Below are 26686 nucleotides of genomic sequence, written 5' to 3' on the forward strand. Positions count from 1 at the left end.
GCCCCTACACAATTTCACCATTCCCAGCTGACTTTTTTTCATTAAGATAGAAAAACTTGGAAGTCGGGCGGTAGTGCAGCAGGTTAAGTGCACGTGGCGCAAAGCGCAAGGACCGGCCTCAAGATCCCAGTTCGAGCCCCCGGCTCCCCATCTGCAGGGGAGTCGCTTCACAAGCAGTGAAGCAGGTCTGCAGGTGTCTGTCTTTCTCTCCCCCTCTGTCTTCCCCTCCTCCCTCCATTTCTCTCTGTCCTATCCAACAAGGACGACATCAGTAACAACAACAATAGTAACTACAACAAAGGCAACAAAAGGGAATCAGTAAATAAATAAATATTTTTTAAAAAGATAGAAAAACATTAATGAGATTAGTACCCATATGCCAACAACTCCATTAATCCCCCCCCATAAAAATGGTTTTTTAAAACTAGCAAGTGAGACTGAAAGAGGGAGTAACATCACAGCACCTGAACTTCCCCTAGTGCCATAGCACCTCCCATGTGGTGCCAGGGTTGGAACCTAAGCCACGTATAAAGCAAGGCATTTACCCTAACCAGTGAGCCAGCTCTCCTGCCCAGGGTTTGATTTTTCATTAGAGAGGACTTATTTTCTTCATTGACCTCACTGACTCAGACAAGCTATTGATAGTTATAAGAGGACTCAAATTTATACGGTTTACATGCAGCCCTCATGACTATAACTGGTGATTAAATGGCCACCCCATCTTCTTTCTCTCCTGACTTGCATCACTCCTGGAACATATTCTCAAGGCTAACCCTTCTATTGTCTGGTTTTCACTGTGTGAAAGTGCTCAACTCAAAGTAGCAAGACTGGCTCTTCCAAATTTGCTTTCCACTGCGGTTTCTTCCCTGGCCTTGACCTTTGGTAAGATCTCTATTCATAGTGAAAAGCTTTCTCACACCACCTCTCTCAAAGCAATTCCTGTGTGATTTGAAAAGAGCGAGTCAAACCATAGACGGGGGGGGGGGGGGGGGGGAATCATTCCCTTTAAGAGGATAGCAGTGAAAAAGGGTGCCCACTGCCTGGGTCAGTGGCCTTGACATAGGCATTTCCCCAGCTTACTGTCCTGGTCCGTAGTTATCTGCCTCCTGTGACACCTGTTTTCTTTGTTGGTCCTGGAAACCATTTCTAAGACTGAATTCTATGGTTTGCAGATCTTGTAACATAGCACACTGCTGCTTTCTCTAGGTTATTTCTCCAGGGAAAAGGTAGTGCGTTACTGATTGTTATTATTGTTTTCTATAGTGCAAAATAAAAATAGCAAAAGAAACAACGTTCAGCCAAGAGAGCGAGAGGCAGAAATATGAATTGCTACACATGTAGTCACATATCTGCAGGGATGGAGATTTTAAGTTTATATCTAGAGGGCCGCTGACACAATGCAACTCTGTCAGTGGAAACAGTAGAGAGGAGAATCTAAATATTTGTTTCTTTGTCCAAGCAAAGGATTTACAATCAAAAGTAGATACATATAAACCTATGTGAGTTAGAAAGTTATGGCACTCAACCGAGCAGACAACCTCAACAATGTATCCTGGAACCCCACCTCCCTAGAGCCCTGCCCCAAAGGGAAAGAGAAACAGCCTGGGGAGTCGGGCTGTAGCACAGCTGGTTAAGCACAGGGACCGGCGTAAGGATCCGGGTTCCAGCCTCCGGCTCTCCACCTGCAGTGGGGTCACTTCACAGGTGGTGAAGCAGGTGTCTATCTTTCTCTCCCCTTCTCTGTCTTCCCCTCCTCTCTGCATTTTTCTCTGTCTTATCTAACAACGATGACATCAGTAACAACAACAATAATAACAACAACAACAAGAGCCAACAAAAGGAAGAATAAATAAATAAATTTTTTTTAAAAAAGAAAGAAACAGCCTGGGGGTATGGATCCATCTGTCAATGCCCATGTCCAACAGAGAAGCAATTATAGAAGCCAGAACTCCTACCTTCTGCACCCCATAAGGATTTTTGGTCTATACTTCCAGGGGGATAAATAGGGACACTTCCAGTGGAGAGGATGGGATGTGAAACTCTGGTGGTGGGAACTGTATGAATTGTACCCCTCTTATCCAACAGACTTGTTGGTCATAATTAAATCAGAAAGAAAGGAAGGGAGGGAGGAAGGAAGGAAGGAAGGAAGGAAGGAAGGAAGGAAGGAAGGAAAAGGAAGGAGGATGAAAGGAGGAGAGAAGGAAGCAGGGAAAGTGAGAAAAATAGGAAGTTACGGCATCATCTAAGCTCATCTTTTTCATGATTCATTCATTCATTCATTCATTCATTCATCAGTCAGTCTGTTAGCAAACCTTAATTACTGCTGCATGCCTAACACCATTTTTTTTTATACTAAAGAATCATGGGTGGGGTCCGGTGATAGTGCAGCGGGTTAAGCGCAGGTGGCGCGAAGCACAAGGACTGGCGTAAGGATCCCAGTTCGAGCCCCGGCTCCCCCACCTGCAGGGCAGTCGCTTCACAAGCGGTGAAGCAGGTCTGCAGGTGTCTGTCTTTCTCTCCCCCTCTCTGTCTTCCCTCCTTTCTCCATTTTTCTCTGTCCTATCCAACAATGATGACATCGACAACAATAATAACTACAACAATAGAAAACAAAAAGGGAAAAATAAATATATATATATAAAAAAAAAAAAGAATCATGGGGGCGGGGAATTATCTGACCTCATTCCTTACACAGACATGTTCTGTTCTGCTCAGAGGCTCGTGAATGTTTGGGAGGAAAGGTATCTTGGTCTGGGATTGTATTTATCTTACTTTTAGTCCTTGCAAAAACCCCAAATATTTCTGTAACCTATTTCTGGATGGGCCCTAACCTTTGGGACTTCTTACACCAGTATCCTTTCTTTGGTTCTTACGGCCTGAGTTAGTTCACTTCTAGTTCCCCAGTGCCTAGGAGCGCTGACACCTAAGGCACACTCTGCTACATCTGCTTTGCTGCTGTTGTAAAACGTCAAACAGGTTCTGTATGTAACCTCAAAGAATTTAGTTTTCCACTGAAAAATGAGAAATATAATACTTAGCTCGCCTAATTAATAATGCTTTAGTTACCCCTTTACGTTTCTTAAATATCATTCTTAGCATTCGTTTTGAGGATGATGTTTGATGTTCTCAACTTGTCACCTTCTCCTTTGTTAACACAGTGGTGGAATTTCTCACGATTTTTCATTTGAAGAGTCAATACAAAATTAAAAATAACTTGTAAGTTAGCTCTCCTGTGACTTAAAATTGACAATGTATCTCACACAATTAATACGGAATGTCTTTTGGAAGACAATTCCCGAGATTTTTTTTTTTATGAACTATAGACTAAAACTATAGAATTAAAAAAATAAAATGTATTGACTTTTTCATCTCCTCAATGATTTTTTTAGAAGCTATGTCTTACAACTACTGCTTTAGACAGAAAAAAAAAAATGTAGGCCCCCCCCTAATCTGATTTGGACAAATCAGTTGACTCCTTCCTGGAAGTTGTTTTCATCAGTAATATCATCAGTTCCCTCCATAGAGGATATGCACTCTGTAAGTCACCTTTTTACAGTTAATTGGGGAGGCATAGGCAGAAAAGTTCTACCCAAGTTGGCTCTCTCACACTTCACAGAAACGATGGCCTTTACTAGGTAATGTTTCAGCCAAGAAATCAAACATTTTACCATTAGAGATCACTGCAGAGTCTGCAAGACTGCTTGCTCTGATTTCATTGGAAAACATTGCCATCTTGTGGAATTTTCAGTCTTCTGATGTGACAAAAATATTCTATTAAACCAATTCCTTCATAAAGACATTTTAAATTACGTACTTTTCCAACACCTCCAAGGCGGACTTGTCTTTCCCTTACCTCCAGAATTTGTGCTCTCTTGGTGCCTACTGACTTGTTCTCGGTACTTGGTTTCTCTTCAACCAAATGTGGGGAGCCACAGTTAGATGAAAACAAGGAAGAACCAGGACAGGGGACAAGTGTTTAAGGCTATGAGAGACTGTATCCAGGGAAACAGTTTGTTTGTTTTTTTTTTCCTCCAGGGTTATTGCCTGGGCTTGGTGCTTGCACTACAAATCCACTGCTCCTGGAGGATATTGTTTTTCCCTTTTGTTGCCCTTGTTTATTGTTGTTGTTGTTACTGTGTCGTTGTTGGATAGGACAGAGAGAAATGGAGAGAGGAGGGAAAGACAGAGAGGGGGAGAGAAAGACAGACACCTGCAGACCTGCTTCACCGCCTGTGAAGCAAGCCCCCCTGCAGGTGGGGAGCCGGGGGCTCCAACTGGGATCCTTGTGCTAGGCCTTGGTCTTTGCGCCATGTGCACTTAACTCACTGTGCTACTGCCCGACCTTCTCAGGGAGATAGTTTATAATCAGCACGCACAGCCTGTGTGCAGATAAGAAGTCAAGTCAGGGTCCAAATGAAATTTAACCATGTTCAGGTCACGGTCAAGACATTCTCAGAACATTCCAGAGAGAAATCATCCTAGAAGACCAAAGATCTAAGTGAAGGAGACACTGTGAGAGAGAACAGCAAATAGACGTGTACAGATGATGTACAGATTGCTGACGTTGGTCCCAATTAAAACAAAAGGCAACATTTTCTAATGTACAGTATTATAACCAGGGCCAACAAAATAGCTCATCTGGCAGTCCCTGAGAATTTCCCAGTAAAAACAAAGCGCTGTCTACTTTCTCCTGCCAGCTATGTTCTCCTCTACGTTTTCTTTCTCACTGTTTGGAATGTCTCTTACACATTGATCTCCTGGACTGACCCCATAGAGTTCCAGTTTGTTTTTTTTTTTTTATGTTTTTCACCTCTTTCATTTTGTCCTATATTTGAGAAACCTTTTGACTTTAAGTTTTCTCTTTCTTCTCTTTCTATTCTTCCTTCTTTCTTCCTTGTCATTGTTAAGACTTTTAATGCTCTGGGCTAACTTTTTTTTTAAGGGGGGGGGGGGGAAGAGAGCAAGTCCCCAGGGCTTCTCCAGTACCACAGTGCTGCCAGGTGGTAGTGCTGGGGGCTTAAACATGGGTCACATTCATGGCAAAGCAACTGCTGTACCAGGGGAGCCATCTCACAGACGCTGATTCACTTCTAATTAACTTATTTCAACAACCACAGATGGAAATAGCATTTGTATATCTCGTCTGTTTACTTATAGGATCACCACAGTGACAGAGTACCCAGTAGTTTAAATTTCACCATATTAGTAGATAAATGTTGTCATGCAATAGCTTAGTTGTTTTAAAATATCCAAGATGGTGGGTGGAAGTAGATAGCATAATGGTTATGCGAAGAGACTCTTTTTTATATCAAAAAATGTATTTGTGATTTAGTAATGATTAACAAGACTGTAAGATAACAGGGGTACAATTCCACACAGTTCTCACCACCAGAGTTCTGTGTCCCATCCCCTCCATTGGAAACTTCCCTATTCATTACCCCTCTGGGAGTATGGACCAAAATCCTTTATGGGGTGCAGAAGATGGAAGGTCTGGCTTCTTTCATTGCTTCTCTGCTGGACATGGGCATTGGCAAGTGGATCCACCCTCCAGCCTGTTTCTATCTTCTGTCTTCCCTTAGTGGGGCAGGGCTCTAGAGAGGCGGGGTTCTGGGACACATTGGTGAGATCATCTGCCCAGGGAGGTCAGGATGGCATCATGGTAGTGTTTGCAACTTGGGTAGCTGAAAGGCAGTAAAATATAAAGCAAATTGTTCAATAAACAGAAACCCAAAGGTAGCAATAGAGTAAATGAAACTAGGGTCTTTGTGTGGGAAGAAGCAAGGAAGTCTATTTTAGGTATTTTCACTTTACTACTTTTTGCCTGAGCCCGACAGCTAACATGCAGGTGGACTAAAAGTATTGTTTTGGGAAGAACAGGCCTAGAAAGCTAGATTAGGGTAGAGAGTAGCTCCCAAATATGACGAAAGTATATAAATACCATTCATTGTAAACCCCACCCATCTGATCTGGGACCCATCTGTATTCATATTTAGCACAAGAGCCTGTGTTAACTCCTGAGTCCCTTTGAGTCTACGCCTGCTGTCCATGGTCACAGCTAGGAATAATGTAGGCTGCGCTCCTTTCAGGACCTGTCTTCCTCAAGTGCCAGAGTAAGCTGACCCAGCCTCCCTTCAGAGAGTGTGCAGCCCCTGCAAAAAGACTCTCCTGCCTGAGGCTCCAATGTCACAGGTTCAATCCCCTGCACCACCATAAGCCAGAGTTTATCAGTGCTCGAGTAATAAATCAATTAAATAAATATCCAAAATGACAACTTAGTGGTACCACTGGTTACAGATTTTATATGTATAGTAAAAGAGGGTTTTTTTTCCCCCCCAAGATGAGTCGAGATGATGATGAGTCTAGTGAAGAAGAACCTGAGGAAGATGATGATGAAGATATTGAGAACATCCTTGAAGATGAATTTGGAAAAGAAGAGGAAGAGCAGAGTGACGAAGATGAAGAAACTGAAAGCGATGCAGTTGAGCGCCTGAGAGGAGAGATGGGAGACAAGGTTGAAGCGGATGCAGCTAGTTTACAAGCAGTGCAGGTTGCTGTTTTCTTGTTCATTCAGGGTGTATGCCTTGGTTTCTTTTTAACATTTTAAAAGCCACATATATTTTGGGGACTGTGTTCCCTTTTGTCAGGATCACTAACAGTGGTTAAAACGGTGAGTCATTGTAGACTAGGGAACCTGAGAGAGTCAAAGATTTCTCATTTCCACAGATAGTCACAGTGGAAGCTAAAAAGTTCTCAAGAGGGAGTCGGGTGGTAGCGCAGCGGGTTAAGCACAGGTGGCGTGAAGCACAAGGACCGGAATAAGGATCCGGGTTCGAGCCCCCCCTAACCTCCCCACTTGCAGGTGGTGAAGCAGGTCTGCAGGTGTCTATCTTTCTCTCCCCCTCTGTCTTCCCCTCCTCTTTCCATTTCTCTCTGTCCTATCCAACAATGATGACATCAATAACAACAACAATAATAACTACAACAACAATAAAAAAACAACAAGGGCAACAAAAGGGAAAATAAATTAATTAAAAAAAATTTTTTTAAGTTATCATGAGTGTGGAATTCAGTCACCAGAAGTGTCAGTGTGCTAGGACAGAATACTGTCAGCATTTTTTTTGCCACATAAAATGCTTGGTTTTCTAATCTTTCTCGTCAGGACGAACTTGAGAAGTTTTTGATACCAATAATTCTCATTAATGGAGCACGGAAACCCCACATTGTCCAATACACATTGACTATGAAATTGAAAACAATGATGGAAACTCGTGCAAGCATTTTTGAAAAGTGTTATCCAATATCATCAAGTCTTGCCCAGAAGATGCTCAATTACACCTATAAGTTTATAAGTGCATTCGGCTACTGGGATCCTGTAAAGGTAATGTCTGCAAATGCATCTGAAAGGCATATTCTTTCTTTGGTTTATTCATTGTAAAAGCATATATAAGATAATGCATAATTTCAAAAATTGTGAGCATTATACAATATAATTATCTATAAAAAATTATGTGCGGGAGTCAGGCAGTAGCACAGCAGGGTAAGCACAGGCGGTGCAAAATGCAAGGACCAGCTAACGGATCCCGGTTTGAGCCCCCGGCTCCCCACCTGCAGGGAAGTCGCTTCACAAGCGGTGAAGCAGGTCTGCGGGTGTCTGTCTTTCTCTCCCCCTCTCTGTCTTTCGCTCCTCTCTCCTTTTCTCTCTGTCCTATCCAACAACAGAGACAACAACAATAATAACTACAACAAGAAAATAACAAGGGCAACAAAAAGGGAATAAATAAATAAATAAATATTTAAAAAAATTATCTGCTTTGTGGTTTGGGAGGTGGCACAGTGGATAAAGCAGTAGACTCTTCAGCATGAGGTCCCGAGTTCGATCCTTGGCAGCACATGTACCACAGTGATGTCTGGTTCTTTCTCTCTCTCCTCCTGTCTCTCTCACTAATAAATCAGTAAAATCTTTATACACACGTAACTGTTTTGGGGGCAAGCAGTGGCTCACCTGGTAGAGCGCACATAGAAAGAAAGAAGAGTAGTGACACACACACCTCAAAAGCGGTGAAGCAGGTCTGCGGGCGTCTGTCTTTCTCTCCCCCTCTGTCTTCCCCTCCTCTCTCCATTTCTCTCTGTCCTATCTAGTGACGACAACATCAACAATAATAACTACAACAACAAGGGCAACAAAAAGGAAGTAAATAAATATTTACTTAATAAATAAATAAATAAAGTAGTGAACACGACAGACAAGATTCCATGTCGTGGGACCTATATTCTACTTTACTTGGGGAGGGAGAAAAGGCAGCAAGCAAATAAACAAGCAAATAGGTGCTTGTCGCATAGGGCTAGGTGCTATACAGACAGGAAAAGAATGTCAGTGGCACTAAACCGCTCACCCAATCAGTGTACTTTAGATCTGCACGCATAAGTGCAGCGCGGTGAACGCCAGGGCCTTTGGCGCCAGACCGCCCGGATGCAGCAGCATCACTTACTATTTGAGCGGTCTTGACACATTTCATGATCCCTCTGGACCACTCCTGTTTGTACAGTGAGGCCGACAGTCCCTCCTTTATAACACTGTCACAGTCATTAAGTATTCTGTTACCCTAGGGACCAAGTGCTGCCATACTTAATAGGGTGCATATGTTACAGTGGACAAAGACCCCAGTTTTTTTTTTTTTTTTATTGTTTATTTTCTCTTTTGTTGCCCTTGTTTTATTGTTGTAGTTATTCTTACTGTTGTCATTGTTGGATAGGCCAGAAAGAAATGGAGAGAGGAGGGGAAGACAGAGAGGCAGAGAGAAAGACAGACACCTGCAGACCTGCCTCACCGCCTGTGAAGCGACTCCCCTGCAGGTGGGGAGCCGGGGGCTCGAACCGGGATCCTTACGGCAGTCCTTGCGTTTTGCACCACGTGCGCTTAACTCATTGTGCTCTCGCCGGACCCCCATAACCCCAGTTCTAACCCCCAGTCCCTACCTGTGTGGGGGAGGAATCTTTGTAAACTGTGAAACAGTGTTGCAGGTGTCTCTCTATCTCTCCCTCTCTCCCTCCCCCTCACCTCTGCATTTCTCTGTCTCTATCCAAAATAAATACGTAATAAACAACAGAAATAAAGGATGCATCAATCACTGCAGAGTGCTTGCTACAGTGCTTAAGTTTTTGCTGAATGCTCAATTAATGCCATTATTGCTATTAATATGTGTTATTGTTGTTAGTCACTATTAAAAAGTATTTAGGGACAGCCTGGGAGATGGCACAGTGGCTATGCATAGGACCTATGAGAACTGTCCCAAGTGTGATCTCTGACATCACCATCATCATGTACCAGAATGATGCTCTGATGTCCTCTGGCTAGCTCATCACTAAGTAAAAATTTTAAATGTTTTTGGGGAAGAGTTTTTGCATGTTGCTTGAAGTTTTCTCAGTTGGTATTGACACAGTCAATTTCAATTCAGTTGAACTATACTATCCTCTATTTTTTTATCACGTCTTTTTTTGAATTTCTTTACTATATTTATCTTCCCTTTTGCTACCCTTGTTTTTTATTGTTGTTGTTATTGATGTTGTTTTTAGATAGGACAGAGAGAAATGGAGAAAGGGGGGGAAGACAGTGAAAGACAGACACCATCAGACCTGCTTTGCCGCCTCTGAAGCGACTCCCCTCCAGGTGGGAAGCCAGGGGCTCGAACCGGGATCCTAAAGCCGGTCCTTGCGCTTGGCTTCGCGGCACATGCGCTTAACCCGCTGCGCTACTGCCCGACTCCCTCTTTTTTTGTTTTTTAATCCTATCAGGGTTATTGGTGGAGCTCAGTACTGGCACTATGAGTCCACTGCTCCTGGAAGCCATTTTTTTCTTCCTAATTTTTTTTTTTTTTTTTTGCCTCCATGGTTATTGCTGGGACTCGGTGCCTGCACTACTAATCCACTGCTCCTGGAGGCTATTTTTTTTTCACTTTTGTTTTCAGTTGTTTTTTTTTTAATTTTTTTATATTTATTTATTTTCCCTCTTGTTGCTCTTGCTTTTTTATTGTTGTAGTAATTATTGTTGTTATTGATGCCGTTGTTAGATAGGACAGAGAGAAATGGAGAGAGGAGGGGAAGACAGAGAGGGAGAGAAAGACAAACACCTGCAGACCTGCTTCACCACCTGTGAAGTGATTCCCTTACAGGTGGGGAGCCGGGGGCTCAAACCCGAATCCTTACGCTGATCTTTAGGCTTTGTGCCATGTGCGCTTAACTTGCTGTGCTACTGCCCGACTCCCATTTTTTTCCCTTTTGTTGCCCTTGTTGTTTAACATTGTTGTTATTATTGTTATTGCTGTTGTTGTTGTTGGATAGGACAGAGAGAAATCAAGAAAGGAGGGGAAGACAAAGAAGGGGAGAGAAAGATAGACACCTACAGGCCTGCTTCACTGCCCCAAACCAATCCCCCTGCATGTGGGGAGCCAGGGATTCTAACTGGGATCCTTGCACTTTGCACCATGTGCACTTAAACCACTGCACCACTGCCCATCCCCCTTTTTCCTAATTAAAAAAAAATTTTTTTTTTTACTTATTATTGGATAGAGACAGAGAGAAACTGAGAGGGGAGGGAAGATAGGGAGGGAGAGAGAGAGAGAGACACTTGCAGCCCTGCTTCACCACTTGTGAAGCTTTCCCCCTACAGCTAAGAATCAAGGGCTTGAACTTGGGTCCTTGTACACTGCAATGTGTGCACTTAACCAGGTGTGCCATCTCCTGGCCTGTTTTTTTCCTAATTTGTATTCGCTAGCACAGAGAGAATTGGAGAGGGGCAGGGGAGACAGAGAGGGAGAGAGACAGAGAGACACCTGCAGACCTGCTTCACCACCTGTGAAATGACTCCCCTGCAGGGGGGGAGCCAGGGGTGGCTCAAACCAGGATCCTAAAGTGTACCCTCAGCAGGTGGGGACTGGGGGCTTGATCCTGCGTCCTTGTGAGTAGTACTCATGTGCACTTAACCTGGGGTACCACGGCCTGCTCTTCTATCACGCCATTTTTTTAATTTGTGACTGTGGTTACAAGATTATAAGATTAAAGGGTATATAGTTCCACACACACACACACACACACACACACACCCCACAAAGCTCTGCACCCCCACCCTCCCAACAATAACTACCATAATTCTCAGTCTTAGAAACCGTTTACTTCTAGTTTTTTGTTTGTTTTTGCAAGTTCATGTGTTTCCGTTCTCTAGATTCCACATGTATGTGAAACCGTCAGGCAGTTCTCTTTCACCTCTTTATTTCTCTGAACGCTGTCCATTGAGCTTAACCATAAGATTGTACACAAGGACTGGCGTTAAGGATCCTGGTTCAAGCCCTCACATCCCCACCTACAGGGGTGTCACTCCACAGGCAGTGAAGCAGGTCTGCAGGTGTCTTTCTCTCCCCCTCTCTGTAATCCCCTCCTCTCTCCGTTTCTCTCTGTCCTATCCAACAACAAAGACATCAATAGCAACGATAGTAATAATCACAACAATAAAACAACAAGGGCAGCAAAAGGGGATAAATAAATAAATAAATATCAAAAAAAAAGTCTTTTTTTAAAAAAAGGTTGTCAACACAAACCTTTCCAAATGCTATGACAGGGTCTGCCATTGAAATTGGATAGAGTTAAGCATGTGACAGAATCCCCCGGAGAGCTGGAGAGCCAATAGTCATGACTTACCCTTTCTCTCTGAGATGGACAACAGAGGGGAGAAACAGATAAAATGAGATCCCTAGCAAAGGAGAAAGAAAGAGTTCAACACAGTTAGGATTGCACAAAAATGAAGAGTTAAAGTTTCAGCCTATGAGTTGGGCGGGAGGCGTACTTGCGCTCATGACATAACCTTAGGGATGAACCCGTTTGTGAAAGTCAACTGACCAGTAAGTATTCACAAACAACTTCACACCCCTTGGCAGAAATGCACCATGCAAACCAAAGACATTGTAAATAAAGCAGAGGAGCTAAGGAGATAGTGTAATGATTATGCAGAAAACTTTTATACCAGGCACCAAAGGTCCCAGGTTTAATCCCCAGCACCAACATAAACCAGAGCTGAGCAGTGCTTGGTAAATAATGATAGTGATACTACTAACTACTACTAATAAAAAAAATATATATATATAGATAACAGTGACATAAATAAGATTTTAAAATAAGGAAAGTAGAAGGGCAGGGGCTGAATGGTGGTGTACTTCATTGAGCACACATGTTACAATGCTCAAGGACCCGGGTTCAAGCCCCCAGTTCCCACCTACCAGGAAAAAGCTTTGCAAGTGATGAGGCAGGGCTGCAGATGTCTCTCTGTCTCTCTCCCTCTTGATCTCCCCCTCCCTCTCAACTTTTGGCTGTCTCTATCCAACAAATAAAGATAATTTTTAAAAAATTTAAAAAGTAGGAGAGCTGTAGATGCCATAAATGGAAATCCTTGTAAGAACTATTATATTGGCAGTCCAGGAGGTGGCACTGTGGATAAAGCATTGGACTGTCAAGCATGAGGTTTTGAGTTCAATCCCTGCCAGGACAGGTACCAGAGTGATATCTGGTTCTTTCTCTCTCCTCCTATCTTTCTCATGAATAAATAAATAAAATATAAAAAAGAACTACTATATTAACTACATGTGGGTATAAAGCAGTCTTTTTGTTGTACAGTTTTTAATACTAATAATTTATAATTTTAATTGTCTTAGTTTAACAAATTTGTCTTTTGTGCATTTGGGAGAACTCCTATACACATGAACTTAGAAATTAAGTTCCATGTTTGTTCCAGCTAAGTGAAGGCGAGACAATCAAGCCGATTGAAAGTGCAGATAACCCACTGTATCCTGTGATCCATCGTCAGTATATTTATTTTTTATCTAATAAGGAAACCCGAGAAAAATTTATGAAGAACCCAATCAAATATATCTGCCAACCCAAACCTAAGCCAACTATACCCATTAGGATTGCAATTGTGGGACCTCCAAAATCTGGGAAAACTACAGGTAAGGGTGTATTTGTTCTTGTTATTATAGCAGAGTGCCCTGAAAATAAATGCCACTGTTACTATAAGCCCGGTCTCAAAAGCAGGTGGGTCAAGAGGAGATTTTAAAAAACAACAACCCCACATAGGCCAATAACCACTGAGGAGAAGCCATTCAAAAATATTGCCCCCCTCTGAAACAGTTTAGAAACCAATAATTTTTTAGGACAAGTTTTAACTAACTTTCAAGAATTAAAAATGCAACAGATAAGGGTCTGGGTGGTGGCGCTCCTGGTTGAGTGCACATGTTACAATTCGAGACTCCAATCCCCACCTACAGGGAGAAAGCTTTGCCAGTGGGGAAGCAGGGCCACAGATGTCTGTCTGTCTGTCTGTCTCTCTATCTCCCCTTTCCCTCTCGATTTCTGGATGTCTCTATCCAATAAATAAATAAAGATAATTTTTTAAGTGCAACAGATAATGCCTGGGTTTTTTTTTTTTAAGTTTTTCCAGAGCAGTGGGAAAAAATAGGATGCTTCTCAAATTATTTCCATTTTCTTTTGCATTAAGAGGGAAGAGTCCATATAATCTAAAGAGTATAAAGTATATGAGTTCATTTAAAAAGTTAAACTGGAGAGAATTGTACGAAATAAAATGGACCAGAGGGAGGAAGATAAATATTGATTGATCTCACTCACAGGGGAGACTTCAGAACAGTGGGCAGGGGGTGGGAGAGAATGCAGGAGGAAGCATTAATAAACTCCAGTCCAGCTCAGCAGATCCAGGAATTTCTTTTTAATTTTTGTCTTTATTTATTTAGTTATTGGATAGAAACAGCCAGAAATTGAGAGGAAGGGGGAGGGAGAGAGGGAGAGAGACAGAGAGATACCTGCAAACACTGTTTTACCACTTGCAAAGCTTTCCCCCTGCAAGTGGGGGTGTGGGGTTCAAACCTGGGTCCTTGTACATTGTAACATGTGTGCTGAACCAGGTGCATCACCATCCCACCGCAGATTCAAGGAGGAAGGTGGAAGGAGAATGAAAGAGAGCTGAGGCCACTGTGCTCTATGGAGGAGGGCAGTAAGATTTTGGTAGTAAGTGAGGTGTTACTTCCGAGATTAGACAAGATCGGGCATGTTCAGTGTGGTCTGGCCGTAGACTGGACACCTATTTTAAAAAGATAGGAAACTATCCTCCTGTGAAAATAGCAATCTTATAGGACAATATTCCCGCAATGAAATTAATTAGGTAAATAACATAAATCTGATATCAAAACCTAACAAAGACAGTACAAAAAAACCCCACAAATATCCCATATAAATGTACTGAGTAAACTAGGATACTGAGATTATGTTGGCAGAAAAAGTTATGTTGTGGGGCTTAGTGGAGGCTCACCCAGAGCTCACGTATTATCATGTCAAAGGGCCCAGGTTCAAGCTTCTGCTCATCACACAGGAGTGTCTGCAGTGAAGAAGCTTCATGAGCAGCACGGTGATGCTGTGGCATCTCCCTCTCTCTCCATATCTGGCTCTCACTGTCAAAAAGGAAAAAAATGGCCACTAGGAGTGGTGAAGTTGTGTAGGCACTCAGCCCAAGCAATAACCCTGGTTAAAAGAGAGAGAGAAAGAGAGAAAGAGTTAAGGGAGCTGGGCGATAGCACAGCAGATTAAGCACTCATGGAGTAAGGATCCCAGTTCGAGCCCCGGCTCCCCACTTGTAGGGTGGGAGGGTGAGGGGGTTGCTTCACAAGCAGTGAAGCAGGTCTGCAGGTGTCTTTCTCTTCCCCTTTCTGTCTTCCCCTCCTCTCTCGATTTCTCTCTGTCCTATCCAGTAACAACAACAGCAATAACAATAGTAATAACAACAACAACAAGGGCAACAAAAGGGAAAAAATAGCCTCCAGGAGCAGTGGATTCATAGTGCAGTCACTGAGCCCCAGCAATAACCCTACAGGCAAAAAAAAAAAAAAGTGTGTGTGTCTGTCTGTCTCTGTGTGTTTCTGGGGTTTTTTAATTTCTTTATTGGGGGATTAATGATTTGCAGTTGAAAGCAAAACACAATAGTTGGTACATACATAACATTTCCCAGTTTTCCACATAGCAATTCAGCCCCCACTAGGTCCTCCTCTGCCATCATGTTCCAGGACCTGAGCCCTCCCCCGACCCACCCAGAGTCTTTGACTTTGCTGCACACACAGCTCTGCTTTGCTGCACACACAGCTCTGCTTTGCTGCACACACAGCTCTGCTTTGCTGCACACCAGCTCTGCTTTGCTGCACACCAGCTCTGCTTTGCTGCACACACAGCTCTGCTTTGCTGCACACCAGCTCTGCTTTGCTGCACACCAGCTCTGCTTTGCTGCACACACAGCTCTGCTTTGATGCACACACCGCTCTGCTTTGCTGCACACACAGCTCTGCTTTACTGCACACACAGCTCTGCTTTGCTGCACACCAGCTCTGCTTTGCTGCACACCAGCTCTGCTTTGTGTTTTCCCTTCAGATCCTGTTTTTCTTTTAATCCTGTGAGACTTGGATACGTCATTCCATCTGAGCGGACTTCACTGCAGTCGTTAGAACATGGGGACAGTTTCTTATTTCCCCACGACTGGTGTCTTACACAGCACACCCACCACCAACTTATGTCTCCTTCCACAACCCTGCACTGGGTCCCCAGAACCCTCTCTTCCCCTCTCCACCTGCTCCTGCCTCTTAATCCTTTGCTTTGCTGCAATACGCAATAGGCCATGTGAATGTTTTTCAGTTGCCAAAAGATTTGCAAATGAATACGGCTTACAGCGGCTGTCAGTGGGAGATGCCTTGCGTTTTGTATTAAACAACCAACCAGACACAGAGCTGGCGCTTGTGTTAAAGTGGCATCTGTATAAAGGAATGGCAGCACCCGATGAACTGACTATCCAGGCCCTAGAAATCTGTCTGATGGACAGTAAATGCAACACTGCAGGGTAAGTGGGGCTAGAGGTGAGGGCAATAGCGATCTTTCCCTGGCATTAAAGATACCCTAACAGGATGGTTTCAAAACAAAACAAAACTCTTGGGAAAGTTGTACTCTGCTTCTCAAACTTTAGGAGGTGCCTAATGTTTGTCTTAATCTTAATTTGCTCTCAAGCTAGAACTTGGTGTCAAGTAAGAGGCCACTTCACTTCCTGCAGCAACTGCTGAGTTGTCCAAACGCCTCCAGGCTGACACAGTCCGGATGGGAGACTAATACACAGTAGAGCCTTTCAGTGTCCCATGGAGCAATGAAGGAACGGCTCTCCCTCTCCCCCTGATGAGACTGATCCAGGAGAAAGGGTCTCCACCAGGCTGGGGGTGTGAATCGACCTGTCAGCACCCATGTCCAGCCGAGAAGCAAGTACAGGAGCCACAACTCCCACCTTCACACCCCATAGAGATCTTTGGTCCATATACCCAGAGGGATAAAGAATAGGGAAGCTTCCAATGGAGGGGACAGGATGTGGCGCTCTGCTGGTGGGAACTGTATGAATTATCCCCCTCTTATCCCACAATCTTTTCAATCATTACTAAGTCAATAATGAGAAAAAGAAAAAAAAGAAGTTGAAAAATAAGAAAACACAGAGCAGAACTTGCACTGGATTTGGTGCATTGTGTCCAAGTAAAGGATTCAAGGGGATGGGGCAAGGTTCAGGTTCTGGAACATGATGGCAGAGGAGGACTTAAAAAGGGTGAACTGTTACTTGGAAAACTGAGAAATGTTACACATGTACAAACTACTGATTTTACTGTTGACTATAAAACCATTAATCTCCAGTAAAGAAAGAGAGAGAGAGGGAGTTAGTTGGTAATGCAGTGTATTAAGCACAGGTGTTGCAAAGCCCAAAGACCAGCGCAAGGATCCCGGTTCAAGCCCCTGGCTCCCCACCTGTAGAGGAGTCGCTTCACAAGTGGTGAAGCAGGTCTGTAGGTGTCTTACTCTCCCCCTCTCCGCCTTCCCCTCCTCTCTCTATTTCTCTCTGTCCTATCTAACAACGACAACATCAATAACAACAACTACAACAACAATAAAATGACAAGGGCAACAAAAGGGAATAAATAAATAAAATATTTTTTAAAAAGAGAGAGAAAGGAAGGGAAAGGAGAAAGGAAGAAAGGAAGGAAAGAGGAAGGAAGGGAGGGAGGGAGGGAGGGTGGGAGGAAGGGAGGGAGGGAGGAAGGGTACCTACACTGGTAGCAGTGCCCCCTTGCTGCCACATTTGGAAGGACAGCTCCACACCTGAGCCGCCTCTTCAATGGATGCTCCACTGTTCGGTCCAGTCATTGCTCTGCAGGCTCAGCTGCTGTTTACACCAGGCAGTAAAGACCCAGCAAAATCTAAGACCCTGGGCAGGGACCTAGAAGCTCATAATTTACTCAAGATCTGCTTAAATATTTTTATTTTAGTTTTGTTTGTTTATTATTGCGTAGAGACAGAGAAATTGAGAGGAGAGGACAGACAGACCCCTGCAGCCCTGCTTCACCACTCAGGAAACTTCCCCCTGCAGGTGGGGACCAGGGGCTTGAACCTGGGTCCTTGTGCACACTGTAATGTGTGTGCTTAACCAGGTGCGCCACTGCCTGGCCCCTACTCAAGATTTTTTTTGTGTGTTTCTCTTTTTTGCATTTATTTTTATTGCCATGATTCTGCACTGGGTCCCCAAAGCCCTATCTCCTCCCCCTCTTCCTCCTCCTCCTCCTCCTCTTCCTCTCCTCCCCCTCCCCCTCCCCTCCTTCTCCTCTTCCTCTCCTCCCCCTCCCCTCCTCCTCCTCTCCTCCCCTCCCCCCCTCCTCCCCCTCCTCCTCCCCCTCCTCTCCTCCCCCTCCTCCTCCTACTCCTCCTCCTCCTCCCCCTCCTCCTCCCCCTCCTCCTCCCCCTCCTCCTCCCCCTCCTCTCCTCCTCCTCCTACTCCTACTCCTCCTCCCCCTCCTCCTCCCCCTCCTCTCCTCCCCCTCCTCCTCCTCCTCCCCCTCCTCCTCCTCCTCTTTCTCCTCCTCCTCCTTCTCCTCCCCCACAGTCCTCTGCTTTGGGGTAATCGCTCCAGGTTGGTGCCACTGTGATGAATCCAGCACTCGCAGTAGCCATTCCCCGGCCCCTCTGTTTTATTAAATTGGAAAGGGATAAATTGAAGCGGGAGAGGGAAATAGAGAGGAAGAGAGAAAAGAAAGACCCCTGCAGATCTGCTTCACCAATGTGAAGTGTCCCCCCTGCAGGTAGAGAGCGGGGGCTTGAACTCCAGTCCTTGTGCACGGCGACCTGTGCCGCCACCCAGCCTCCTCAACCTTGTTTTCAACTAGCCTCCTCCCTGCCCTTTCCTGCTACCAGGCCGTAAGCCCTTGGGTGGTCTCCTAAATTCAGTTACAGGGAAGCAGATTCTAGGGCCTCCGATTTTTCCCCCAGGGAGGACCCTGGGGCTCATATATATAGAGTTAGCTCCTCCTTGGTGTTCAATATTGCATGAGGGTGGCCTTGGTAGCCACACAAAGCTGAATTTCTCCTTCATACCAGAACTAAGGGCTGTCTTTTGGCCCAATTCTAAGGGTCACTCAAGTGACTCTTGAGAGGAGGAAGAAGTTGAGCTTGACTACTAAGTCAGTAAAAAGCAACAGTGGTAACCCTCCCACTCTCTACTAACCTCTCCTAAGGACAGTCATCTACAGCCCTCTCTGCCATGGAGCTTAGTGCCAGAGACTTGACTGGATGGTGGTGTCCTGTCACTTAGCGCCAAACCAGTCCATACTGGCTATTTGATGGCCTAGAAATTTCTCCAGTGGAATGCCTGGGTATGGACCCTAGCACCACAAGAAAATGAATATAAGATAGCTCACCAAGCAGGACATATCCTTTGCTGTATGCATGGCCAAGGTTTGAACTCTAGCGCCACGTCCACGGAGTATCATGGCATTTGGGAAAACGCCTTTTCTGTGGTGTTTATCATTCTCTGTCTCTCTATCTCACTGAGAAAGTAGACCACACCTGTGGGAGACCCCAGGTCCAAAGGAAAAACAAACCTTAAGTGGTTAAATATCATTTCCCTATTTTGCTGAAAACTAAGGTTCAGGTTCAGAGAGACATCAAATGAAAGTAACTTGGAAATCTGAATCTGTCAGCCTTCCCACTGCTTCATGATCATATATATATATATATATATATATATATATATATATATATATATGCCTATAGTGTTATTTCTGGGGCTCAGTGCTAACACTAAGAATCCACTGCTCCTGGCAGCCACTTTTTTCCATTTTTTGGATAGGACAGAGAGAAATTGAGAGAGGAGAAGGAGTGAGAAGGACAGACACCTGCAGACCTGCTTCACCGCTTGTAAAGTGTCCTCCCTGCAGGTGGGGAGCCGGGGCTCGACCAGATCCTTGTGCGGGTCCTTGCACTTAGTACTGTGTGCGCTTAACATGGTGAACCACTGACCAGCCCTCCACCCCAGCCCACCCCCCACACTGCTTCATGATTTAGAATAATATTACCAAGTGAGTAACACTTAGTTCAAGGTTATATGTGTTGTCCCTCCAAATTCTGCCCAAATTTATTTCTCTAATGTTAAGTCTAAAATTCTGGAACTGCATCTCTATGTGTGCTATCTTTCTCCTAGTTCCTGGACTAACTGAGGTTAAAAAATAGAGAAAGAAGCTCAAAGACCGGAATAAGGATCCCGGTTCAAGCCCCTGGCTCCCCACCTGCAGGGGGATCTCTTCAAAAGTGGTGAAGCAGGTCTGCAGGTGTCTGTCTTTCTCTCCCCCTCTCTGTCCTCCCCTCAACTCTCAATTTCTCGCTGTCCTATCCAACAACAACAACAACAATGATAACAACAACAATAATAAACAACAAGGGCAACAAAAGGGGGAGGAAGCCTTCAGGAGCAGTGGGTTCAGTGCAGGCACCAAGCCCCAGTGATAACCCTGGAAGTACATAAATAAATAAATAAAATAGAGAAAGGGCTGGCACACCTGGTAGAGCACACACATCACCGTACAAGAAGACCGGGGTTCAAGACCCCCAGTTCCGACCTGCAAAGTTGGGGAAAAGTCTCATGAGCAGTACTGAGGCATCTCTGTCTGTTTCTCTCTATATCAGAAAAAAAGGGGGGGTTAAAAATTGCCACAAGGAACGATGGAGTCGTGATACAGGCAACTGCACCCTAGTGACAACCCTGGTTGCAAAATAAAGTGAAATGTGGTAAAAGTAAGATCTATTTTTAAATAAATAAAATCAGAGAGAAGAGGATGAAGCACAAACAAGAGAAGTCAAGCTACATCGGGAAGAGCATTTAGGGGCTATTCCTGGAGACATGAACTGATTCTGAAAGACAGAGGGGCAGAATGAGAAAAAAGGCCTGTGACATTTCTGCTGCGGTGTCTTTCCCTGTTAGTGTTGTCCTTGATGGGTATCCTATAACTAAAAATCAGATGAACCTCATGGAGCAGACATCCATCATCCCCATGATCATCTTTGAGCTGGACGTGCCTTCCAAAGAGATTTTCCGAAGATTGCTCTTGGAGAAAAAAAGGCAACCGAGGTAAGAGATGTGGCAGAAACCGTCGTGGAAAGGCGCATTTGAACCACCTGGGTGCAAAGACGTGTGTCTTAAGAGTGTCTCCGTTCCTTTTCTTTGTTTGTTAGTTTGCCTTATCCATTGCACAATAGTGTGCAGATCATATCTATCAAGAACTCAAAGTACCGCAGAAATGTTAAGGAGATTAGGCGGTACTACCAAGAACAACATCAGAATTGGCATGTGATTGACGGATTTCACAGCAAATGGTGGGTATGGAATGAAGTCATTAAACAGACTCAAGAGATGAATAGATACATGCAGACATACCTGGAAAAAATAAAGGAAGGTAAGGAAACATTTCACTGTTAAAGTAAACTGTTAGTTTAAAACTTGCTCATGCCTGACACATGTTACCACATTTAAGTTCAACATGTGTTCTGACAGTCTTAAAATGTTAAATTTACAGTACTACACAATTACTGAAAGAGAGACAGAAAGGAAGGAAAGAAGGAAGGAAGAAAGAAAGAAAGAAAGAAAGAAAGAAAGAAAGAAAGAAAGAGTCAGGTGGTAGTGCAGCGGGCTAAACGCAGGTGGCACAAAGCACAAGGACTGGCACAAGGGTCCTGGTTCGAGCCCCCGGCTCCCCCCACCTGCAGGGGAGTCGCTTCACTATCGATGAAGCAGGTCTGCAGGTGTCTGTCTTTCTCTCCCTCTCTCGGTCTTCCCCTCCTCTCTCCGTTTCCCTCTGTCCTATCTAGCAACGATGACATCAATAACAACAACAATAATAACTACAACATCCATAAAAAACAACAATGGCAACAAAAGGAAAAATAAATAAATTTTAAAAATTAAAAAAAAAAGAAAGAAAGGAAGGAAGGAAAGGAAAGGAGAAGGTAGAGAAAAGGAGAGTAACTGTACCTTCACCAGGTCCCATCCTAAATCCTAACTCTAGGGAATGATGATAATTCTTTGCTTTCAGGAGGTGAATGGAAGCAGTTTTTTTTTTTTTCAGTTGCGTGTGTGTGTGTGTGTGTGTGTGTGTGTGTGTGTCTGAGGGGGAAAAGAGGGATAGGGCTAGGAAAGAGTGGAGGAAGGAGGGAGGGAGAGAGAACACTGCTGGTTTTTGTGCAGTGCTGGGGCTTAAACTCAGTCTCAGGCATTCAAAGCATGCGCTCTACCACTGAGCCAACTTCCCAGTCCCCCTCACCAGCTGGCTTCCAATGGCCTCCTTATTACATGTGCTTAGAGGAATGTGAGTTCATAAAGTTCCCTTTCTTTTGTGCATACTCCTCCTGTTCCCTCCTACAGAATTGTGAGGCATGTTGTAGAACCGCTTTTGCCTTTGGCTTCCTAGATGTCGCCTTTCCATGATGAGGTCTGGCCATTTGGTGAGATGGGAGAAGTAGTGTCAGAGGAACGTATCCCATCCACAGCTTCCTTTTCAAGAGGAGGTGGTTAGAGTGTGAGCTGCCATGTGATGTGATACAAGTGCTCAACCCTGGCCCACAGTTCTGAACTCAAGTAACCCTACTTTTACTCAGATCAGTTGACGCATTAACTGACATTGGGCCATTCATTCATAGCGTTTTTATGTGCCCTTGTTAATAAGGGAGGATCCTTTTGCTTGATTAAAGAAATGTAATGGGGGTGGGGGGTGGCACAATTGGTTGGGCACACCTGCTACAACACACAAGGAACCAGGGTTTGAGCCCTCCTGCAAGGGAAAGCTCTGCAAGCGGTGAAGCAGGGCTGCAGGTGTCTCGCTCCCTCTCTCTCTCCCCCTTCCCTCTCTATTTCTGGCTGTCTCTATCCAATAAATAAAGATTTAAAAGGAAATAAAGAAAAGAAAATTCAATACCATGTGACCTCTGGCAGATACAAAAAAAAACGAGTCATTCTTTAAAGAAAAGAGACTGAATATCCTAGATGTCAGAGAACAAACCCAGACCCCATGAAGGGGTGGCATATTTCTAAATCTAAACTCTTTTGAGTGATACAATCTATCTTGCAGCCAGATAAGAGGTCAATAGTCTATAACAGTCCAACTCAGATCAGATCATTTCTAACCTACAGATAAATTTTGTACGTTTTGTCAAACCAAACCACAGGACTATACCTTCCCAAGCAGAATTTTTTTTTCTAAAGGTAGAAACCTCTCACTGGCAAAACAGACCAATAACAAATAATATTATTGTCAAAATTTACTCATTAAAACTAAGACACATGGTAAAGTAATTTTACTTTCTGTAACATCTCATTTTAACTTACACTCCAGTGGGATGCTGGAAAGAACCTTGGGTCCATACTCCCAGAGGGGTAAAGAATAAGAAAGCTATCAGGGGAGGGGATGAGATACAGAGATCTGGTGGTGGGAATTGTGTGGAGTTGTACCCCTCTTATCCTATGGTTTTGTCAGTGTTTCCTTTTTATAAGTAAACTATACACACACACACACACACACATATATATATATACTCTAAAACTTATCCATTGCAGGAAGTTGCATGCTATTTTTTTCCAAGAGAGAGTCCTTAGAATAAACCTCATTAAATTTTATTTATTTATTTATACCAGAGTTGTTGCTGGGACTTTGGCCTGCATGACGAATCCCCTACTCCCAGTGACCAACTTCATTCCCCCGTATTTGTTTATAAGACAGAAATGGAGAGGGAAGGGGGAGTTAGGAAGAGAGATACGCACATATGTAACACTGTTTCACTGCTCAGGAAGCTTTATTTCTCCCTACACTTAGGAAGGGGCTGGGGGCTGAAGCCAGGTCCTTGTGCATGGTGACATGTGCACGCAACCAGATGCACCTCCCAAGCCCTAGTTTTATTGTTTCTGTTTGTTTATTTTGGTGTTTTTTGTTTGTTTTACCCCTGCACAGCATCTCAGGAATGGAAGTCCTTTTGCATAGCCACTATGCTATACCCCCAGGTCTCTAGTCATTGTTAGATAAATGTTTTTCCCTTCTCTTGGGTGGTATCTGGGTACAGGGAAATTATCTGTCAGTAACATGCCAACAAATTATTTACATCTCTTAAAATATTTCCCTTAGAAATTTAAAGATAAGTAGAAACTTTACATATGCTGAGAGTGACATATGTGCATGTGTATATATGTATGAATTAATTCATGACATAAAGATCATTTTAATAGCATATGTATATACACACACATATATACATATATATACGGGGAGACAGAGAGGAAGGAGAGAAAGACAGACAACTACAGACCTTCTTCACCACTTGTAAAGTGACACCCCTGCAGGTGAGAAGCCGAGGGCTCGAATTTTATAATAAATAATTTAAAATAACTAAACATACGTGAACCAAAAGAATTAATAGCAATAGATACATACATACAGTAGAATACTATGCACCAACTAAAAAATAATGAAGTGAGTCATGTCAGCTGATGTAGAATGTTGTCAAAGAGCGTAAGAAGCTGTTAAAAGCAGGTGCAGGGGAGTCGGGCTGTAGCGCAGCGGGTTAAGTGCAGGTGGCGCAAAGCACAAGGACCGGCGTAAGGATCCCGGTTCGAACCCCGGCTCCCCACCTGCAGGGGAGTCGCTTCACAGGTGGTGAAGCAGGTCTGCAGGTGTCTATCTTTCTCTCCTCCTCTCTGTCTTCCCCTCCTCTCTCCATTTCTCTCTGTCCTATCCAACAACGACAACAAAAATAACTACAACAATAAAACAACAAGGGCAACAAAAGGGAATAAATAAATAAATAAAATAAAATATTTTTAAAAAAATTTAAAAAGCAGGTGCAGACGACTGTTGACGAGCACAGTCGCATAAATATACTGCGTACATAAAACCCCTGCATATATATGTGCATGAACCTGTGCCCAAAAGATCTGAAAAGGACAAGAACACAACAGTAACCACTTCCCAGGAGGGGAGGCAGAGGCTAGAGGAGTGAAGAGAATCTTACTTTCTAGTCTTTTGTTGGCAATATCACACCGTGTATGCGCTTGTATGAATTACGTGTTTTGATTTTTTTTAAGTCATATTTTCTATGGAGGAAAAAAAATGTCTATCTGTTACTAATAGGAAAACCTGCCTGCATTGACAAATTATGCATCACACCTCAAGAGCTCGTTTCTCGCTTGGGCGAATTTGAACAGTTCTGCCCGGTCAGCCTGGCTGAATCATATGAATTAGTCGACTGTTCTGCAAATAAATCATTGGAACTTGCAGCGGAGTTCAGAGGGCACTACTATAAATTGAGTTCTCAGGAAAAAATGAAGGTAAGTGTTTTTTCTTTTCTTACTCCAAATGTTGACCAGGGAAAGAAAACTCTTGCTTTTTTTTTTTTTTTTTTTTGCTCAGTGCCTGCACTATGAATCCACTGCTCCTGGAGGCCATGTTTTCCCATTTTGTTGCCCTCCTTGTTGCCCTTGCTGTTGTTGTTATTGTTACTGTTGGTGTCATTGTTGTATAGGACAGAGAAATCGAGAGAGAAGGGGAGACAGAGAGGGGGGAGAGAAAGATAGACACCTACAGACCTTCTTCACCATTAGTAAAGTGACCCCCCCACCCTGCAGGTGAGGAGCCGAGGGCTTGAACCAGTGGTCCTTGTGCCACGTGTGCTTAACCCACTGTGCTACCGCCCGACGCCATCTTGCCTTGTTTTACATGCTTCAGGTGCAAAGAAGTGGGGCAAGCTGGGGACACCCAGGAGCTGGGAACCAGAAGCCCCATTATTGGAACTTGTGGCTGGATAAAAATCTCCTCTCTCTCTCTCTCTCTCTCTCTCTCTCTCTCTGCATTCAGGGTTATCACTGGGTCTTGGCACCAGCACTACAAATCCACAACTACCACTAGCCTTTTTTTTTTTTTTTTTTTCCATTTTATTGGATAAGACAGAGAGAAATTGAGAGGGGTAGGGAAATAGTAAGAGAAAGACAGACACCTGCAGAATTGTTTTACCACTTGTGAAGTGACCTGGCCCCGCCACCACAGGTGGGGAACTGGGGGCTCAAGCCTGGACCCTTAAGCATGCCCTTGCTCTTTGTACTAAGTGTGCTTACCCTGGTGCACCACCTCCAGGCCCCCGAAATCTTCTCTTTTGGAAGCTGTGGCTAATAAAGTAACTCAGAGGTCAGTCCAAAACGATATCCCAGGATGTATGTTGAAGTTGAGAGTCAATGAGACATTCTTGGCCTGGGTCTGCTGACAGTGATTCCTCCAGCCATGAAAGGACTGCACATCAGGGCTCAGCCACCAGAACATCCAGCTCTAGGGTGCAGGGAGGAAGCCAATGTCAGTAGAAATGAAGCAAGGCCTGATTTTTATCTTTCTCATAAATAAATAAAATTTAGTGTTCACAAATGACCCACAGATGGGGGCCGGGTAGTAGCACACTGGATTAAGCGCACATGGAGCAAAGCACAAGGACTAGAGTAAGGATCCCGGTTTGAGCCCCCAGCTCCCCACCTGCAGGGGAGTCACTTCACAAGCGGTGAAGCAGGTCTGCAGGTGTCTGTCTTTCTCTCCCCCCTCTGTCTTCCCTTCCTCTCTCCATTTCTCTCTGTCCTATCCAACAACAACGACAATGATAACAACAACAAAAGAAAAAATGGCCGCCAGGAGCAGTGGATTTGTAATGCAGGCACTGAGCCCCAGTGATAACCTTGGAGGCAAAAAAGGGAGAGAGAGAGAGAGAGAGAGAGAGAGAGAGAGAGCGCTCCACAGATGATAATACTAGGATATCAGGGTAAAGAATTTGGACATAGGATCTGAGATATTCCATGTGAGTATACAGAGCAAGAGTTCTTGCCACCAGCTCTTTCTAAGCCTCCAGTTTAGTGATTGGCTTCTGGTGCATGATGGTGGAAAGGGGCCAAAGCTGAGGGAGAGAGTGTCTTGCAGACAGCTATATGGGGAGATGTAAAAAAAAATTAATAGGGACCAGGTGATGGCACACCTAGTTGAATGCACGTGTTACAATCACAAGGACGGGAGTCGGGCACAGTGGGTTAAGGGCAGGTGGCACGAAGCGCAAGGACCGGTCAAAAGATCCCGCTTTGACCCCCCGGCTCCCCACCTGCAGGGGAGTCGCTTCACAGGCGGTAAAGCAGGTCTGCAGGTGTCTGTCTTTCTCTCCCCCTCTATCTTCCCCTCCTCTCTTTGTTTTTCTCTGTTATATCTAACAATGATGACATCAACAACAACAA

At 44.1% G+C, this 26686-nt stretch overlaps 1 protein-coding gene across 1 annotated transcript in view; it reads left to right on the top strand.

Annotated features, from left to right (window-relative positions):
• AK9 (adenylate kinase 9) overlaps nt 1-26686 on the top strand; it is a 135250-nt gene that overhangs the window by 88357 nt on the left and 20207 nt on the right. Inside the window, exons 31-37 of the mRNA XM_060190863.1 lie at nt 6338-6547; nt 7160-7378; nt 12779-12992; nt 15733-15934; nt 20372-20518; nt 20623-20843; nt 24561-24757. Of these exons, the coding sequence (XP_060046846.1) occupies nt 6338-6547; nt 7160-7378; nt 12779-12992; nt 15733-15934; nt 20372-20518; nt 20623-20843; nt 24561-24757 (1410 nt within the window). The remainder of the gene's footprint in view (nt 1-6337; nt 6548-7159; nt 7379-12778; nt 12993-15732; nt 15935-20371; nt 20519-20622; nt 20844-24560; nt 24758-26686) is intronic.

This window comes from Erinaceus europaeus, chromosome 4 (assembly GCF_950295315.1).
Source record: "Erinaceus europaeus chromosome 4, mEriEur2.1, whole genome shotgun sequence".
Classification (NCBI taxonomy): domain Eukaryota; kingdom Metazoa; phylum Chordata; class Mammalia; order Eulipotyphla; family Erinaceidae; genus Erinaceus; species Erinaceus europaeus.